We start from the raw sequence: 20,235 nt of genomic DNA on the forward strand, positions 1-20,235 counted from the left end.
GTGATGATGATGATGGTGATGATGATGATAATGATGCTGCTAGTGATGATGATGATGATGGTGAGAATGATGCTGCTAGTGACGATGATGGTGATGATGATGATAATGATGCTGCTAGTGATGATGATGATGGTGATGATGATGATGCTGCTAGTGATGATGATGATGGTGCTAGTGATGATGATGATGATGGTGCTAGTGATGATGATGATAATGATGCTGCTAGTGATAATGATGATAATGATGATAGTGATCATGATAACACCAATGGCTATGATGTTGATGGTGACTACATGTATGTACATGTACTTGTACACATTAAATATGACAATCATTCATGATCATGGCTCTGATATTTTGTTTGACTCTTGATAAAAATACAGTGTTTTTATGATAATGATGGAATATACAAGTATGTTAATGAAATTGTCACATAGTGCCGGTGGTTGTATTACTGAAAATGATGGAGATAATGTTGATTGTGATAACCATATTTAGAGACAGTGATTTTCCATTTCAAAAAATTGTCTTTTCCGTTTCTGGAAATCTGTAATTCCGTTTCAACTTGATCTAACAATTAAGATTCTATTTTGTCACTGAAAATGTACACAGCAAAAACCTGAATTCTGTTTTGCAAAGGTGAATTCCATGAATTTTATATGAAGAGTATAAGAACCAAACGGAATTTCCATTTTATTTGCCGGTAAAACGGAAAATCACTGTCCCTACATATTGAATGATGAATAGCTCCTTAATAACGACATAATCCTTCATCTTTATCTTCCAGGTGGATTTCTCGGTCTAAACCCGGCCCCAGCTGATCATAATGAGAGAGATGATGGAGTGTTGTATACAGAGGATCGTGATCATGATGAGCTTGAGAGAGATTTCAAACACGCGATGGAAAGCATCGGTGCTTCCGGGGTCATTGCAGAGTAAGTGTGAACCCGTTTGAAGGGGAATAAAACCTTTGGAACAAGTGGGCTTGTATGGAAACAGAAAAATCAAAGAATAAGATCAAAGAAAGTTTGAGAAAAATCGGACAAATAATGAGAAAAATATGAGCATTGCATATTGTGATCACTAATGCTATGGAAATCCTCCAGTTGGCAATGCAACAAAGATGTGTGATGTCACATGTGAACAACTCTCTGATGGACTATAAAATACCCCCAAAATGTCTCTTTTTACTCCTTCTTATGGTGATACAAACTCTTCATCCATACTGTATTTGAAAATCTGTATTATATGCCCTCATATAGAAATAATACATGATCTACTGATAGATGTGATAAAGAGGGCAATTTAAGTGAAATATAAAAGTACATGTAATGGCAAAGTTGTTCACAAGTGACATCACACAGATGTGTCGCATTGCCAATGGGAGGATCTACATTGCAATAATGATCTAAACTTCAAATGCTCGTAACTTATTATTTATTCGATTTTTCTCATACTTTTTTTGATTTTTTTCTGTTTTTGCAGAAGCTGTCTTATTCCAAAGGTTTCATTTTCCTTTAACTACTTGATTGTGACTCACCACCACGAATCAAATTTTGGTCACCAGAGAATGTTCTCTGTAATTAAAGAAAATAGCTTTTGAGTGCTAGACCTAATTCCGGAGAACAAAGTACAGATCATCTCTGAGAGCGGGGATGCGAATGCCAAGCCCTCATCGGCAAGATTCAGGGTTGTTGAATTACCAAATCCTAGTAAACATAGAAAATTATCATCTTATTGTGATGGGGGATAGTCAGCCCCCCCCCCCCCCTTACAAAATCTCTACAGCTCTGTACACTGTTATCACAATTATTTTTTTTCTTCATAAAATATGATTGCAGTCCATGAGTTGGACACTTTTATTTATACACTGTAGTTAATGGCTTTATACACAGTGTTCTCAGACAGTGGCGTAATGTGCCGAAAATTCTGAGGGGGCTTGATATAGTGTATCGCAAAATTAATTACAAGTTGGGAGCAGGCAAAGAAAAACTTCGGCATTATTATTACAAAAATCTTGGTTTGTGATAGATTTTGACATGATATTCAGAAAATAATATCATATTTCACCCTTATCCCTTTCCTTTTCTCTTTTTTTTTTCATGAAAAATCCCCCCCCCCCCCCTTCTGTAAACCTATCTTCTCAGATGATGACAGAGGGTAGACTATATAAACAAATGTTCATTGTTTGCCATCCAACATGTCTGACTTTTGGAACACTCTCTTCATGATTTTTTTGTTTTCTTCCAGACATGATGCGGTCAAGGATCTTTGGAAGAAACTTCATCAGGATGAGCCAAGTCTTCTGACAAACTTTGAAGACTTCATACAACATGTGTGCATGGATAAGAGGACTGCACAACTCAATACTGGGGAGCTGGAGAATGCATTAAAAAGGTATTGATGATGGTGATGATGGTGATGATGATGAGGATGATGGTGATGATGATGATGGTGTGGATGATGATGAGGGTGATGGTGATGATGGTGATGATGGTGAGGATGATGATGATGAGGATGATGATGATGATGGTGATGATGGTGATGATGGTGAGGATGATGGGGATGATGATGATGGTGATGATGATGAGGATGATGGTGATGATGATGGTGTGGATGATGATGATGGTGATGATGATGATGGTGAAGATGATGATGGTGATAATGATGATGAGCGTGATGGTGTTGATGATGATGATGAGGATGATGAGGATGATGGTGATGATGGTGAGGATGATGGGGATGATGATGATGATGATGGTGATGATGGTGATGATGATGATGAAGATGAGGGTGAGGGTGATGATGATGGTGATGATGATGATAATGATGATGATGGTGATGATGATGATGATGATGATGGTGTGGATGGTGATGATGGTGATGATGATGGTGATGATGATGATGATGATGATGGTGATGACGACGATAATGATGGAAAGGATGATGATGGTGATGCCGGTGGTGGTGGTGGTGGTAATGACAATAATATGTTTATGATGACAATGAAAATTAATACCCGACTTATTCCAAGAGAACGAAAATTTGAACACAAAAGACCATGTTAGGATACATGTAGACCATTAGACAATACAAGAAGTTTAGATGGCTTTGGGTTTCCATACTCTCTGTTCAGTATTGAATTAATCCTCTTATAGACTTTGAAGAAAGGAACCCATCTCTGTGATCAAAAGTTGCCTTCAGAGTCATCATAGAGAAAATCCATTATGTTGAGGACAAATTCAGCTAGTGAATTGGATGGGTTGCTTTAATCTGAGTGCTCTTTTTATGTTCCCTTGAAGACTTGAAGAACTCTGTTACACTGTACTTTACACCAAAGTGCTTATTTTGTACCACTAAGTCTGAAGAGTGCAATTTTCATTGGAATGTCAAGTGTTAAGTACTTCTTTATGAGAGTCATGCTTGTTTCTCCAATGTAAGCATCCTCAGTGGTATTCTATGATATTAGATCAATTCAGTTTGAATGTTGGGGGTAATAAGGTAGTCTAGAACTTGGAGTCTTCATACTGTTCATGTATATGCCCTATAAAAGATAATTGGTAAATGGTGTTAATTTTTACCTGATTGCTAAGAAAGCATAAATGCTTGTAAGCAAGCAACCAGAGGACCGACGCCTTAAGGTCCTCTCTGAGGGACCTAATAATCCATGTACTGACATAGTGGCAATCCTGACTTGTTGCATACAGTACACTACTCAAAGTATTTCTGTTCTTCTTTGGAAGGCCCCAGTTACATGTATGGCCACCACAAGTGCTCTGGAAGTCAAATTCATCTTGTTTTTCCTTTTTACTTTGACAGCCGAGACACCATACATCAGCAGGACATCAAGCATCTATATGAGGAGATGGAGAGACAGATTAGAATGGAAAAAGAAAAGATTATTTCAGGGGTAAATTATTGTTATTTTTAATAAACACTCACATTGAATTTATTAAAAGATATACATGTACATGTATGTACCTGGTATATGAATTTTACATGTTATTATCTTATTGTTTTTAAAAGTATATAAAATCTTAACCTTGTTGCATAGAATTTAGTGTAAACAGGAACAGTACTCTCATCATTGATGATAATTTCCAAGGTAACTTGTCTTGACAATATTAGCATTATAAAGTGATCATATTGTAATGTTTGTGATATGGATAAACATGCATTTGTTTATGTCTGTGAAAAGCTTTTATCGATAGTCAATAAACCCTACTTTTTTGTCATATTCTCTGTTTATATATATTCCCTCTGTCTATATCATTTATGACCCATCCTGCCCCTTCTCTTTGTTTTTTTTTCTAATTAATCTATCTATCCATGTTTCCATCTGTGTATCCAACTATCTTTGTATCTATTTTATCTATTTTTTATTCATCTATCTATCAAACGTTCCATTCATCAATCTGTTTATCTTTCTGCATTTGTCTGTATATGTATATCAATTGATCCACCAATATCATCTATATGTTCTTTCATCTTTCTTTCAATCTTTTCATTCATCTATCCATCTCTCCGTCTATCTATCCATCCATCCCTTCATCTATCTACATTTATATGAATATCATTTATTCCACCAATCCTTTCTATCTGTTCATCCATCTGTCCTTCCATCTTTACATCATCTCTCTGTCCATCTATCCATCTCTCTGTCCATCTATCTATCCATCCCTTCATCTATCTACATTTATATGAATATCATTTTTTTCCACCAATCCTATCTATCTGTTCATCCATCTGTCCTCCCATCTTTACATCATCTCTCTGTCCATCTATCCATCTGTCAATCCATCCATCCCTTCATCTATCTACATTTATATGAATATCATTTATTTTACCAAATCTATCTATCTGTTCATCCATCTGTCCTCCCATCTTTACATCATCTCTCTGTCCATCTATCCATCTGTCAATCTATCCATCCCTTCATCTATCTACATTTATATGAATATCATTTATTCCACCAATCCTATCTATCTGTTCATCCATCCCATCTTTTCATCTTTTCATCATCTCTCCACCCATCTGTCTATCCATCCATCTCTTCATCTATCTACATTTATATGAATATCATTTATTCCACCAACAATATCTATCTGTTCATCCATTGGTCCTCCCATCTTTTCATCATCTCTCCACCCATCTCTTCATCTACATTTATTCCACCAATCCTATCTATCTGTTCATCCATCGGTCCTCCCATCTTTACATCATCTCTCTGTCTATCTATTCATCCATCTATCTATCCATCCATTCCTTCATCTAATAGGAAAAGGAGAAGGAGAGGAGGATTCGAGAGCAGCTAGAACATGATATGAAGAACAAAGATGATCAACTGAACACATTACTCAACAAACAAGCTGAGGTAAATTATACAGTCCTCAATTTCTACATCCATTCAATAATAGTCTGAACTGCAATAACTTGATTCTAAATCTCTTCATAATGAAAATCAAATCTGAATTATATTTCTGACCTTTTTGTTGTATAATTGTAAGTTTAAAACAGGTTTTTCCCCAATACATTATTATCAGAATCCCATGCTATTAATATCTACTGAAATCTCACTTATGCATGACTCAATCAACCAACTGTTTCTCATTTATATGTGAATAATTTTTTAAGTGTATATACAATCTTCAAATGTAAGTAATAATCGATGTAAACATTGCACAATTAGTCTTCGGACTACAGCATTGTATTCTGTTTTATATCTAATAAACCGAATTGAATTGAATTGAATTGAAAAAATTGAACTGGTTATTGGTTCAAAAGACTAGGCAAAAATCAATGATACGCTCAGCCGCCATTAAATCTGCCACATCAAGTGAATACTTAGTCACGTTTTTTTCTTATTGTCGAAATTCTTTATTTTTTGGCCCAGTATCATTTGGAATAAACACGATTATCAATTTTATGAAAATAAAATTATTATTGATATTAGTCATCAATAGTGGGATTTGAACCTGTGCTGTACTTTGTTGATATCCGAGGTATTATTGCCTATTTGAGAGTCGGTTATATTTGCTGATTTAGCCAAAGACTTGAAGTAATTCATTTACTCAAAATGGATAAGTCAGTGTTTTCAAGCATATTCACTCTTATGTGTAATTTACTGGCTACTGTAATGTGTATTTCTTTGTTGATCATAGTTGGAGCAGAAGCTTTATGAACTGAGTCTGACTGAAACAGAGATCAAAGAAGAAAATGAATCTCTTCAAGCAGTAAGTATTTATTTATTTGTTTGTTACTTATTCAACATAATGTAATCTGCAAAGTATGTTTTCTTCGCTGCCAATAATTACACAATGAAGAGTCTTGCCATTAAGAATATCATTTAAATTAGACCATAAAATAAATAGAATTAAAGGTTGGTTTATATACCTCTTTATTTTCTTTGTGAGTATCATGTCATCTACTACATTTTTTCAATCATTTACTATATTTTAATTGCATATATCTTACTTTTTATATTCTTCTACTTTTGTTATTTTTATTTTGTTCTCCTTTAGTTTCTGTGAAGTCAGTACTAAAGATGAAATTCTGCATGTGTATTTTTGGTCAAAATGTTTAAATCCACATCATGACTCCAATTTGGGTATTATATGTGACTTTGTTCAAACATTTTGTTATACAAATAAATCATATATTAGATCTTGAGGATCTATACTAACAAATTTGTTGATTTTTATATTTCTTCATCTTGTGATATTTATTTTTATATTATTTCTCCTTAAGTATTGTTGTATCTATGTTTCTGGTTATTTTATTTCTAAAAGATTGTACAATTCAGCTTTTATATGTGGCGAACCAATCTTGAAATAAAATACCATTATTAATATTTTGTTTTTCATATCTTTCCAGCAAAATGAGCATTTATCTCAGAAGCTTGATTCATCTCAAACTGAGCTGGTTGAATCTAAGACCTACCTCAAAGAAATGACAGAGAAACACCTGAAAGACAAGAGAGAAAGGGTCAAGTAAGTAAACCGAACGGTTTATAGAATTTACCATCACCCATGTGCCAGGAAAAGTAAATGTTTTATACCTTTTCCCAACATTCTTATCACTGACTGGTTAAAACTATCACAAAGAAATGAATGAGAAAAAAACAGTCAAGTAAGTAAACCTAGCAGTTCATAGTAATTAAATATAACCAAACTTGTGCAATGGCAAATGATATTGCACTACTTAAAGTGAAATCACACTCTTTGTGAAATGATGAAAATAAATATTGCAACCTTTAATAAAAAAAGACTCTAAACAGAATGATATTGCACTATTTGGGGATGAAATTACACTCACTTTTATAATAATAAAACAAGATTGTACTCGTTAATTTGCTATTAACCAAACTTGGTGTGCAATGGTAAATAATATTGCACTACTTTGAATGAAATCACACTGTATGTCAATTAATGAAACAAATTTTATATCCTTTCAAAAACAAATCACGCGTTGGTGTGCAATAGCAAAAAATATTGCACTATTTCTGGGTGATATCATGCTCATTATTTGTATCACACTCTTTTAGAAAATCACACTCGACATGCAATAGCAAAAAATACCTTACACTATATTGAAAAAATCACACTGAATATGCAAAAGCAAATCAATATACTGTCCTTGTTCTCATCATTGGATTGAAGGAATTAATGCTTTCATGCATATCGTTGCAGATAAATAGTACAGGTACCTTGCTATTGAACTTATGAATAATAACAAATTTGATAGCATCAAACGTGAATGAGAGGGGTATATATTAAACATAAAGCTTAGTAATGGACCAGTTCGGAGTTACCTCATGTATTGCGTAGGAAAAGTGATATCATCCCTGGGGGAGTTTCATGAATCATCTTGTCAGTGATTTCCACTGCCTAATTTGTTCTGAGCCAATCAGATTCAAGGATTTCAGTAGCTTATAACAGTTGTCAGTGAAAGTCACAGCCTATTTGTTTGATGAAATGCTCCTGTTGTAGTAATGTATGATTTATATTGATTATTGAGCTAGGTTCAGCCTGCATATGTGAGCAAATATTCCAAGGACGCTATCACACCTATGATGTAGTTAATAATGCAGATTAGAAATGAACTTTGCAGACTGGAAGGCCCAGTACACGGCAGGGTTTTATACAGTGCAGGGGTGTGGGAGTTCAGCTTATTTTTTTGAGGGGCGGGTGTTGATTTTCAGCTTAGCAGCTTAATTTCAACTTCTTTTAGCTTTCATTTGTACAAAAGTATGGGAGCTCTTTCAATTTCATCTTTTTCATCACTCTTTAGCCTTTTTAGCTGTTTTTATTTGTGATCACTCAATTCCCCTGAGAGTGCAGACTGCATGTGTGTTTCATAATGCACATGTACACACGGGTCAGTTTCATTAAGCTGTTTGTGAGTTAAGAGTGACTTTAAGATCGACTGGTGATCCTTGTGATAAATGATATTCACTGTTAAATGTTTATTGGTGATTATTTAGCGCGTGAAAAGGTTCACCAGTCGTTCTTAAAGTCACTCTTAACTTACAAACAGCTATATCATCCTACATGTACCTTCAAGAGTACATTGATCTATTTCATAAGGGCCATCTCTGATTATCTTGTGTGAGTTTCAGGTCACTTGACCAAGGTCAAAGATCATTTAAGGTCATGATCTTTGACCATAGGGTATCATCATTGAAATATTAACCTTGGTTATGATTTTGAATTTTCTAGAAAGATCTTATCACATAAAACTTACATATAACCATTATCAAGTATTGGCAACTAGATGAATAGGCCCGTATTATGAAGTGGGGTTTAGCTTAAACTCAGGTTTAAAGTTGTGGTTTAAGTATGGACAGCCAATTGTTACATAAATTACTAACAGAAGGGATATAATATTTCAGCTCATTTGGCTCTCAAATCATTCATAATTGTCTAGGAAGTATATATAGATTATTGTCTTCACCATCGATGAATCAGAAAAGAGCACAGCAAACATAAGAAACGTACAACTTAATACAAAATTTGATACTTTTGGCTGTCCATACTTAAACCACAACTTTAAACCTGAGTTTAACTTAAACCTGACTTCAGAATGCGGGCCATAGAGTTTAAGGTCACTAGACGAAGGTCAAAGGTCATTGCAGGTCAATAAACTTGGTATTTTATTATCAAATGATTGGGTTTGTTTATTTCAAAGTCATTGCTGCTGCTATATTGCACCAGACAGTGGAGGCAATACTGACAGATGGGATCCACTTGTTTTTTTTTATATTCTCTCTCTCTCTCTCTGTCTTTCCCTCTCTTTGTCTTATTAATATAACAGGAGTAATGTCAAGATCGCACAAGGAATCATGCAAGAAAGAGAAAGCTTGTTTGTACAGCTGGAAAAATTAAAGTAAGTAGAAACTAATACTACTACCACAAGAGCAGAAAATAATATCCAATGGATAGAAACCTATATATATATATATGTGTGTAGTACATGTAATTTAATGCATTATCCCCAGACAAAAATGAAAAATTGATGAATGAATAAATAAATTAATTAATGATTGAAAATTGAAATTAAGTCATATATTGTATTCAATTTATTAAATGATGTCATTATTACTTTTAAAAGGTTTAAGAGATGCTTTAATAAAGCTAAAAGAATGTAGATGTAGCAAGGGAATATGAGAAAAATCATGAGAAAAATCAAGGTAAAAATTTACCATATTATGGTAGATCTACATGTAGCTCTGATTTCCTTACATAAAACCTAACTCTGTGAAATCTTGACATCTAAGCTGAAAATGATCACACTGAAGATTACTAACAGAGATAAGCATGTGTGGGACAGTGTATAATTATTGCTGGAAAAAAAGACCCGGCATCTGGTTAGAATGCAGGGCTGCCAAATTTCCCTGATTGTAAGGGAGACCTTGTGAAAATTGACTGATTTTTTGGTGAAAAACTGCAGATTGAAAAAAATTTCCTCCTTCAGTAAATTCTCCCTAAAAGGTGAATATTGAAATTGGCACCTCCGGGAATGCTATGCTTGTTGATTTCTCAGCAGTTACACATTTTCTCCCAGAATTATTTTTTATATTATATTTTTTATTCATGCATATGAACATTTTATTATATTTTGTTCAAACTCATTTTAGATTGTTACCACAGCTGGAATTAATGGTTAAGATTTTTTGTTGAATTGTGCCTTAATTTTTTTTTCCTTTTCTCTACCCAGGGCTATGAATCAACAGCTTCAGGATGACAGAGATATGAGGATGAGCAGATCAGTAAGTTCTCATTTTGAATGGTATTATTTTGAGTATCACCCTTTTCTAGGAAATACTTTTCAATGTGTTTTTGCATTCATGATGTGATGTGCGTAATTTAGCCAGCTGACTGAAAATAAAAACGCTCTTTCTATCTTCTTACTTTTTTAATTTCCTTGTTTTTTTTCTCTATCCTTTCTGTGTCCATACCTTCCTTCCTTCTTACCTTCTTCTTTACTTCTATCATCCCTCCTTCTTTCCTTCATATCTTGCTTCTTTTTTTCTTTGTTTACTATCCTATCTCCTTCTTTCTTTACTTCATTTCTTCTCACATTCCTGTTTTCCTTTAATTCCTTCCATCTTCTTCCTTTCCCTCATTTCGTCCTTCTTTTCTTCATATCTTCTTCTATTCCTTCCTCTCTTTCTCTTTTTTTTTTTTTGCGGTGTTTTATCTAAATATGTTTATTTATCTTCTGTACATCTGTTATTTTAATGTGGTTATATTGTGTCTAAATTATACGTTAATGTCAAATGTTATGGACCCCACGGAAGACCAGCGTGACTGTGCCAGTCACGCTGAATGTGGGCTATCCACCGTATTTTATTGTGTATAATTGTGCTTTTAATACGGAAATAAATACTACTACTACTACTACTCTCTCCTTTCTATCCCTTTTCCTTTCTTTTTTCGTATATATTCTCTTTCATTCATTTATTCCTCTCCTTTCCCTCCCTCCATCCTACCTTCCTTCTTTCAATTTTCATACGTTCATTTGATCAGTTATCAGATCCTTCGGAAGACGAGAAGAAGAAGACCCTTGTCAAGCAAGGCTCCGTCATGTCAAATTATTTTGAAGAGGGCGTCATCGGGTAAGTGTCAGTGAATAATACCAGCAACATTAGACTCATATGTTTGTAGTTATCATAGATCATAAAGATATCTATTACTTCGGCCCTGGGGCATACTGTTATGTGTCATCCAATGGTAACTAGCATGGAATGATGCTCAAAAGCTCAGAATAAAGAAAATACTATTGGCAACATTAGACTCGTGTTTTTCATTATCATAGATCACTGAGATATATATTACTTGGGCCCTGGTGCATAAAAGTTGCTGTCATGTTAACTTTGCCATCCAATTGTGCTCAAAAGCTCAGAATAAAGAATTTCTTTGAGGACCCCGGTAGATGGCAAAGTTTAACAGTAAATTATATGCACCAGACTCCCGTTGCATTTCAGTTGTAGACATTTAGTAGAAAATTCAAAACAAAATCTCCACTGTAAATAACCCTTTAGAATTGTAGACCCATGCAAGAAACATTCAAATTTGAAATTAGTCATAACTATAGTCTTTGGCAAATCCTGTACAAAACTTAACAATCAGTTTTAGATATTGATTGCATCTGTTTAGGTTTATCCTAGAACTTGGATGGTGATTTTACAGTTTAGTTGGGGAAACCTCAGTTCAAAATAAAGTCAGAGATTAATGATTTTGACTTATTGATAATCATATGATATAGGTTGAAGTGTGAATCCATTCTGTTCATTTATCCATGTATTTGTTTCCGTGCACAAACCCTATATAATGTATCTATATTGTGTTGTCATTTCACATACGTTTGTGTGATTTTATCCCTACGCTGCAGGCGTCCAATTCTGAAATGAAAATACAGTATTAGGCAAATTAGAAATTAAATCATGAAAATCAGACCTGCTGAGCCATATTGAATTTCAAAGAGCGATTCTGAATTTTGAGCATTTCACACTCTACTTTTAAAACATTTTTTATTTCTTGAAAAATTAGTCTATCACATGCTCTATAATTGGGAAATACTAACTCTGTCCACTTTGGGGTGCAATCTTTGCCATCATGCGAAGTTTGAATAGTGTGAAATGACTGTGGAGAAATGAAAAGAGTTTCTTTTGTGCTTGGGTTCTCATGGGACTTGAAAGTCTAGAAATGATATGATTTCCATGTAGTGTGTATGGGTTGTTTGGGGATCAGATAACAAACTAAAAAAAAATCCTGCCTTGGCTTGGTTCTTTCTATTCCAATTTTGTATATATTGTAACAAAATTATGACCCTTTTTTGTCATTGGTAGAAATAGTGATTACAATGTCCTTCAACCTTTTAGAGCAGAACTTTGTGGTTTTATTGGCTTGTTTATATATAATTGCAGTAATTTCTTTGTGCTTCATTTTATTTATAGTCTATTATATATTTTTTTCTATTGTAGGTTTTAATTGTTTCTCTGAGCAGAAGTGTTGCATGTAATACCTGTCGTAGTGGGATTTTGATGGTTTAAATCCTGTCTCTTCATGTTTGTTTCTTTTTGTCTCACACCTATGAACTTTCTTGTTCTTTCTCTTCCTGGTTCTTTGAATTTTCTTCATCTGTTTTAATCTGGCTTTCTTCTCATCTATCTATCGTTCTATCCCGTTTTCCTCTCTTTACTCTTCATTTCTTCTTTTTATCAATCCTGTTTCTTCTTTCCCTCCTTTTGCTTTATCTCTGTCTTATATTATCTCTCCACCTCTTTCTCTTCTCTCTCTCTTTCCCCCTCTCTATCTCTTTCTTGTTCTTACTCTCACTCTCTCTTCTCTCTATCTCTTCTCTTGTGCACCCTCCTCATGTGCAAACACTGCACTTGCTGTATATCATCTCTCTCTCAATCTCTCCTCTATATCCTTTTTTATTGCTCCCTCCCTCTCTCTTCTATCTCTCTACCTTTATTCCTACTATCCCAGGGATCCACCATCGGATCATAATTCCTCCCTTCCCTCCACCCATGTTCCTTCCTGCATCGGCCCATCAAACATTTCAGGTGACTATCATGTAGTAGAGCAGTGGTTCTTAACCTCTGACCTCATCTCACTCTCACATGCGACCTGCCACCCCCTAACCAAATACCAATAATAGGGACTTGTCGCATTTACGGCGGGGAAACTCTACAACGCATCGATTTCTTTGAAAATGCAACCAAAATCACAATGGAGAGCTGAGAGGCGTTTGTCGAAAGTTGGTGGACCGGACAGCAGATCATTCGAAGATTTGCACCGGACGAGCAATTGCAAATGTGTCGTTGTCCAGAGTCAAGAGATTCCAATGCTGTTTTGGTCCACCAACTTTTGAGAGTTTCCACGTAGTAAATGCGAAAAATCTGGACTATATCATCGGAGAAGGTTCTCTGTAAATACCCAAAATAGTCACTTGGTCTTCAAAAAGTAAAAATATGAAAATTAGCTTTTTTAATTGAAGGGGTAACTCCGTAACTCTTCTCTGTAATACTGTCAAAATTCTAAGTTCTAAGTTCACAGTAAATGAGAGTGCAAGATACAAGACTTTCTTTGATACCATTTTTTCCTGAGTGCTTGGAAGTCTCACTGAGATTGCACAGTGTGCGCATCTCATGCTTAAGTGAATCCAGAACTACAAACTTTCCTTTCTGTCTGTCCTTTGAATCATTCACTGAACTCCTTTTCCATTCAATCAAGAAGTTTTGTTGGTTATTGTTGATCAAGTTAGACAAGCTATACATCACTTTAAAGCTCAGGATATGCTCTTTCAAGCTCAATGAAAATCTCAAATTCGTCTTGGGCGACTTCTTGTTGGTTCTTGGGTGGCAGGTCACATATGCACACTTGCCGAAGCAATCTGAAGATTGAGTAAAGGGTGCTAAGGTTCACCATGTGGTTAGTCCTGGAAATTACATGTTGGATGGTGGAATGAAAGAGATGAAAACTGAAAGGCGAGAAAGAGAAAGATGAAAGTGAGAAGTAGTCATGAAATATGGTGTCTTCTTTAAAAGGACTAGTCTATCATCGTATTACTTCACCATCCTACAGTCTTTTTCAGGATTATCCACATTTAACAGTATACAAATAATGAACAATGTGCAAGAAGAGCCAATGGATATACCGCACCAAGGTCCGCAGGACCGAGTGCAGTATCCATTTGGTGCGTCGAGCACAGAGTTCATTATTCAGGTCCTCTATGCACAAGTATGCGTGTATTATTTGTTTTATACAACCCCACCCTCCCATGTTACTGAGTTGCCCCGAAGGCTATATTTGATCTAAATTCTAGATAATTCCAGAACTCGCACTATCCTGCACTCTGACGTCGAGAGTGCAGGATAGTGCATTTTGGATGCAATACTGCAATTTTCTGAATATCATGCGATCCGATTTGGACCAATCAGATTACAGAACATTCTTGGGAGTTATATGATAAGCCTTATCCACGTTAACTGTAGCACCATGTAAACCTTCATAGATCACCCATTGTTGGTTGTTGATCAGTGACATACATTACTTGCATGTAACAAACTCCACACTACAGATAATTTCGACAGATCACACTTGAAAATTTACAGCAGTTTTTGTCAAGTTTATCCAGCACATTTGATATTCAGATTTTTATACAGATTGCATTTTTTTATAAATTTATGTCTGTTACATTACACAGTTGGAACATTTTCTCTACAAATGTTCAATAACATGTACTTTTTACCATAGAAACATATAATCTCTAGAATGTAGCATCAGTGCACTCATGAAACACACCTTTTTCATCTATTTATATCCATTTATACACCACCCCACCCCCCTCTCAACATACATGTACGCAATAGGCAGGGTGAGAACCACTGTAATAGAAGTAGTAGTAGTACCCGTCAAATAGTATTAGTAGTTGGTAAAGGGATTCTTGCCTTTTTATTTCCATTTGTATAGTTTAGTCCTGGGTTGTATGTAATTTTGGCCCTGTGGCTTGATTTATTAGGCTTGTTTTTAAATTGAAAGTCGGCTAGTGCAATGAACTTGTATAGGTACAGCTTTTATAGAGTTCTATAACAGTGCATAGTTTTGCTGAAGGTTTGTTTATGATTCTATAGTTATATGATGGGTTTTGAAATGAATATTCATCTGAAGATACTGTATGATACACACAAACTTTGATAGAGTAACTAGATTTGCAGTCCACCACAGCAAATAACCATTCACCACTTATTCGCTTACCTGGTGTTATTTAAATATAAAGTATGTAATGCTTTGGTGATTGTATGGTGTACTAACAAACGAATGGTTGTGGCTTTAGTTAACAAAGTAACATCTATGGTCCTTTAGAAGAAAAATTCAAAAAAAAAACTTTAAAATCTTTCCGCATCTGCAGTATTCTTTCCTGATCTTTGGGAAGAAAAGAAAGAAATATGAAGAAATGATTTGTTATATGAAGTTGGGGTATATGTGTATATGTACATATATATATATATATATAGAAGGAAATATAAGGTGCATATATATCCTCTGGGGGGAGAGACAGGTACAGATGTTATATAATGTATGGCTGAATTTTTATTGTTTCATCACTTACTCTCTTTTCCCATTTTCTTACCCAACGATAGGGGGGACGGAGAGCATGTAGGTAGTTCATCATTAGACGGAGGTAGATCTAGTCGTAGGAGTAGTCGTCACAGCATACAGCGATCAAGTATTCACGGTAGGACCTTCTCAAGAGACATAGCCCACCACCTACAGCTCAGCCAGAGCTTCATGGACGATGGGGAGTGCGAAGTCGATGATGACTTCCTGCAGAGTAGTGGGTTGCTGTCGTCGAGTCTGACGTCGCACCCGGAAAGGGTTGTCTACGATGAGGTGGAGGAGGATGAACTGGTTGAGAGGAGCGATGTCGTCAACACGAGAGCTGTTGATAAGACATCGGCGAGTGACAAGAGAAAGGCTTTTAATAATAGACAAGTAGTTGGGGAAACTACGACTGCACCGTAAGTACTGTATTGTACTGTAAGAATTGTTTATTTTGTCTTCAATATTTTGTATTCAAATTAAGGCCACCGCACACCTTACAACCCGACTGGTCTGCGACTGAGTGAGGGAGATGAACCGCAAGGTAGTCATAAGCCTCTACACCGCACACCTTGCGATCCGACTACCATGCAGTCTGCGACTCACGCAAGCGCTTTTTTATTTTTGCCATAGCAACTACGAACATGGCTCTTACTACTGCATATGCGCGTTGTATATCATGTACACATCGTGCAACTCTGCTGTCTGATTGGCTGGAAGTTGGATTGAGCTTGCGATCCATTTGTAAGGATTCAACATGTCAAATCCTTCCGATTTGTCTCTGATCAGTCTGCAACTCTCAAGCTGACAAGAGCTGTGACGTCACATCTCCCCTCACTCAGTTGCAAGCCAGTCGTAGACCAGTCGGGTCGTAAGGTGTGCGATGGCCTTTAGTCGTAAGAAAGGCTTCTTGTGTAATTGAGTACCGATGTGTGACTTCATCAATTTTCACTTTCTGCATTTCAGTGCTTTTTATACCATATTTTGGTAGAGCATGATTAAAAACTCCCACAACCCAAATATGGTGGGAAACAGTCTGTGGGGCCCCAAGATATGACCTTATGAATACATAATTAGCCCCATGGAAGTAATGTATTATTGGCCTGGTGCTCAAAGTTAGAAACCAGGCCAGTATACATTGGCTTCAATAGGGCTAATTATGTATTCATTAGGTCATATCTCAGGCCCCCATGGACCGATTCTCACCGAATGTTGGAAGTGGGGGTTTTTCATCATGCTCTACCAGAATATGGCATCAAGAATGCTGAAATGCAAAAAAAAAAATTTGTGAGGTCATCACTTCGGTACTCTATAGTTCTTTATCCTTGAGGCCCAAGGTGTTATTGTACAGATATTAATGAAAATTACACTATCTGGGTATGAAACTCTGTAAGCTTTCTGACTGTTGGACTGTCTCAAAGGTAACAAGTGTATGTATGATACGAATGTATTATGCTAAAGACAACAAATAGTGGTGTGCATTATTTGTTTTATACTAAAGTAATTTTGGGATTCGAACCCCGGAACTTGTGGTTCAAAGTCAGACTTTTAGCTACAACACCTCTACACTAACATTCCTGTAATGTATCATATTTTTTCTTTCAGTGTTGTAGAGAATGGCTCTACCCCTAGCATGAGTCCAGAGGGACAGAGGGCCGATCCTGTAGGGGCTCATACACCCATTAATCAGGCCTTAGCAGAGGCAAAGAAGGTAGGTCCCAGGATACTTCTGCAATCTAACCTTCAATTCTCTACGAATTATCAAAATTTGGAATAAATTTATCTGATAAAGATGTGGTATTAATCTGGTGGAGAGTGAGCCAGCATATATGTACAGTATGTTTGGGTCTATGGAAATGTGTCTCCAGTTGGTTTAAGGGGAAGTTAACTCAGAGGAGTTGTATAGATAGAGAGAGACCGAAAGAAACAGTGAGTTTGACTATTATCAAATTATTTTTTTACTGTAAGCTACAGCTTGTTGCAGCTAACCGTACCCCGGAGAGACTCTTCAAGGTGGTGTTTGTTGGAGATTCGGGAGTAGGGAAGACCAGCATCATTCATCGATTCTGTACAGATTCCTTTACAGACTCATTCAGTGCAACCATAGGTGAGTTTATGCTCTTCGAAAGCTTTTTGAGGGTGTTCCTCAGGGTTCAATTTTAGGACCATTCTTACTTTGTTTGAGATACTAAGGAGTAGGAAAGACAAACATCATTCAGTGCAACCATAGGTGAGCGTATGGTCTTTGAAAGCTTTTTAAGGGTGTTTCTCAGGGTTAAATTTTAGGACCATTCTTACTTTACATTTGAGATCACTAAGGAGTAGGAAAGACCAGTATCATTCATAGATTCTGTACATGGTGTTTATCATGGTTTGATATTGGGACCTCTTCTATTTTCTCTGTATTTCAGACCACCCGGGAGGAGGATAGACTAGCATCATTCATATGTTCAGTACAGATTCCTCCACAGACTCATTCAGTGCAACCATAAATGAGAATGCTTATGAAGCGTGGGAGTGGGGAGGACAAACAAAAAACTTGCTTGAAATTCAAATATATATTCCAAATATTCTGTTTATATTCTTCAAACTTAGGAACATCATTAATTTTGGGTATTGGAAATGCTAACTTATTCTTGTAGGAATCTGTGCATTAGTACAGTATGTTTATAAAGTGATATTGGAAGACATCCAATCACTGTCATCATTATCATCATCATCGCGATCATCACCATCAATATCTTCATCGCCATCATCGTCTTTATCATCATCACCCTCATCATTATCGTTTTCATCAACATTGTCATAATCACTACCATTAACAACATCATCGTCATGGTCACTATAATTATTATCATCACCATCAGCAGCAGCACTAATGCTATTGTCACCACCACCATCATCATCATTATTGTTATCGTGATCTTTTGCCCATGATTATAATCTCTCTGCCCCCCCCCCCCACCATTACAGGTGTTGACTTTCAGGTAAAGTCTCTGACAGTCTGTGGTAGCATCGTAGCGATGCAGCTATGGGATACGGCCGGTCAGGAGAGATTCCGATCTATCACAAGGCATTACTTCAGGAAGGCTGACGGCATCGTTGTCATCTATGACGTCACATCGGAAACGTCCTTCATCAATGTCAGAAACTGGATGACCAGTGTCGAGGTGAATTGGGACTCTCGATTGGAGATGATGATATTTTATTAACTGTATTAAAAGTTGTGTAGTGTGATAGAAGGTATCGCAGGATGAATTCCTGACAGGGACCATGATGTAAACGCTTCTTAAACCCCAAATCCAGCTATTGTACCCTCCACTGGACAGGATTTGTGTGGTGACCTCAAGACCATATAAGACATTTGAGCTGGACATTTACAAAACTGCATTGCCTGAGTTGTTTCTAAATTTTTTTTTAGAAAAGCGTGTTATATGCACATATTTTTATAGTTTACAAATTGCTCTAGAGACTGCCACTCTAGAATATGCAAGACTTTCACACTACACCATTGTCTTTCGAGACGAATGGATGTCTACTACCTACTTCAAGAAAAGGATTACAAAAAGGGGCCAAAGATTCATAGAACTGCACCTGATATACACTTTAGAGTGAGGGAGAGAGAGCGGAGGAAGAGGGAATGAGCATTATAGAGATAAAAAGTTTTGAACAAGATACTTTTTTATGTACATGTATAAAATTATAATCTTCGTCCATTAGATCTGCATGAAATATAGGGGCCCATTGCATAAAAGTTACTATTATTGTAACTTAGCCATCTATCCGTAAATTCAATGAAAGCCTTTATGATTGGCTGTTGAGCATTGTTACCATCATGGTAGTTATCATTGGATAGCAGAGTTACCTTTAACTTGTATGCAACAGGGCCAGGATTCAAGAAGTGTAGATTGAGATTGGTGTAAGAAAAAGTAATCTTGATTTCTCTTCTTTCTGCAGGAGACGACAGATGATCATGTGGTCAAGATGTTGCTAGGCAACAAGAGTGACTGTAATGAGGATAGACAGATCAAAGAAGAAGTGGGTCACAAACTCTCAGAGGTAAGAGCAGATTTTTTTCAGAGGACTTGGAATAAATAGTGATAATCATATTCCACCTTAAATTATGTAAATGGCAGTTGTGGTAGTAAATATCTAAAAATGAGTTTGAATTGAATCCAATAAAATGACTACCAAAGGATTTTTCTTTATCAATCCAAAATAAATGTCAAATGATTCAGATAGAAACTATGTCATTGCTGAGAAATCGGCAAATCAAGCCTGGTATTCCACCAAAATGTGTGGTCTGTTACTCTTTTCCCATTCAATAATATTACACTGCCCCACATGCGCTTATCTGTGTCAGTGATCTCCAGTGTGATCACTTTTCAGCCTAGATTTCATGATTTCACGGAGTTGAGTTGATAAACTCAATCTCCATCTGTGTGATCACAACTAGGCCCTGTCTTACAAAGAGTTACGATTGATCCAATCAACCGTAACTCTATGGAAATCCATCAGTGTCATAATTTTTTCTACAGGAAATTTGCACAATGTCCTTTGTAAACAAAGAGAAGCACAGGGAATTTTCAAGAAAACAACGAATGCATTAATAAACATCATAGTT

General features: G+C 36.1%; 1 protein-coding gene across 3 annotated transcripts in view; it reads left to right on the forward strand.

Moving 5' to 3' along the window:
* The window catches only part of LOC129266528 (EF-hand calcium-binding domain-containing protein 4B-like), a 44,234-nt gene that overhangs the window by 14,426 nt on the left and 9,573 nt on the right, over nt 1–20,235 (forward strand). For 2 of the 3 annotated variants that reach the window (XM_064103927.1, XM_064103928.1), the window contains exons 4-17: nt 788–935; nt 2,251–2,397; nt 3,820–3,910; nt 5,279–5,374; nt 6,162–6,233; nt 6,874–6,989; nt 9,313–9,384; nt 10,216–10,267; nt 11,028–11,116; nt 15,653–16,030; nt 17,217–17,322; nt 17,580–17,718; nt 18,585–18,781; nt 19,569–19,670. In XM_064103927.1, coding sequence (XP_063959997.1) covers nt 788–935; nt 2,251–2,397; nt 3,820–3,910; nt 5,279–5,374; nt 6,162–6,233; nt 6,874–6,989; nt 9,313–9,384; nt 10,216–10,267; nt 11,028–11,116; nt 15,653–16,030; nt 17,217–17,322; nt 17,580–17,718; nt 18,585–18,781; nt 19,569–19,670 — 1,805 coding nt within the window. The remainder of the gene's footprint in view (nt 1–787; nt 936–2,250; nt 2,398–3,819; nt 3,911–5,278; nt 5,375–6,161; nt 6,234–6,873; nt 6,990–9,312; nt 9,385–10,215; nt 10,268–11,027; nt 11,117–15,652; nt 16,031–17,216; nt 17,323–17,579; nt 17,719–18,584; nt 18,782–19,568; nt 19,671–20,235) is intronic. The other variant, XM_064103929.1, reaches the window with a different exon arrangement.

This window comes from Lytechinus pictus, chromosome 8, assembly GCF_037042905.1.
Source record: "Lytechinus pictus isolate F3 Inbred chromosome 8, Lp3.0, whole genome shotgun sequence".
NCBI classification, from domain to species: Eukaryota; Metazoa; Echinodermata; class Echinoidea; order Temnopleuroida; family Toxopneustidae; genus Lytechinus; species Lytechinus pictus.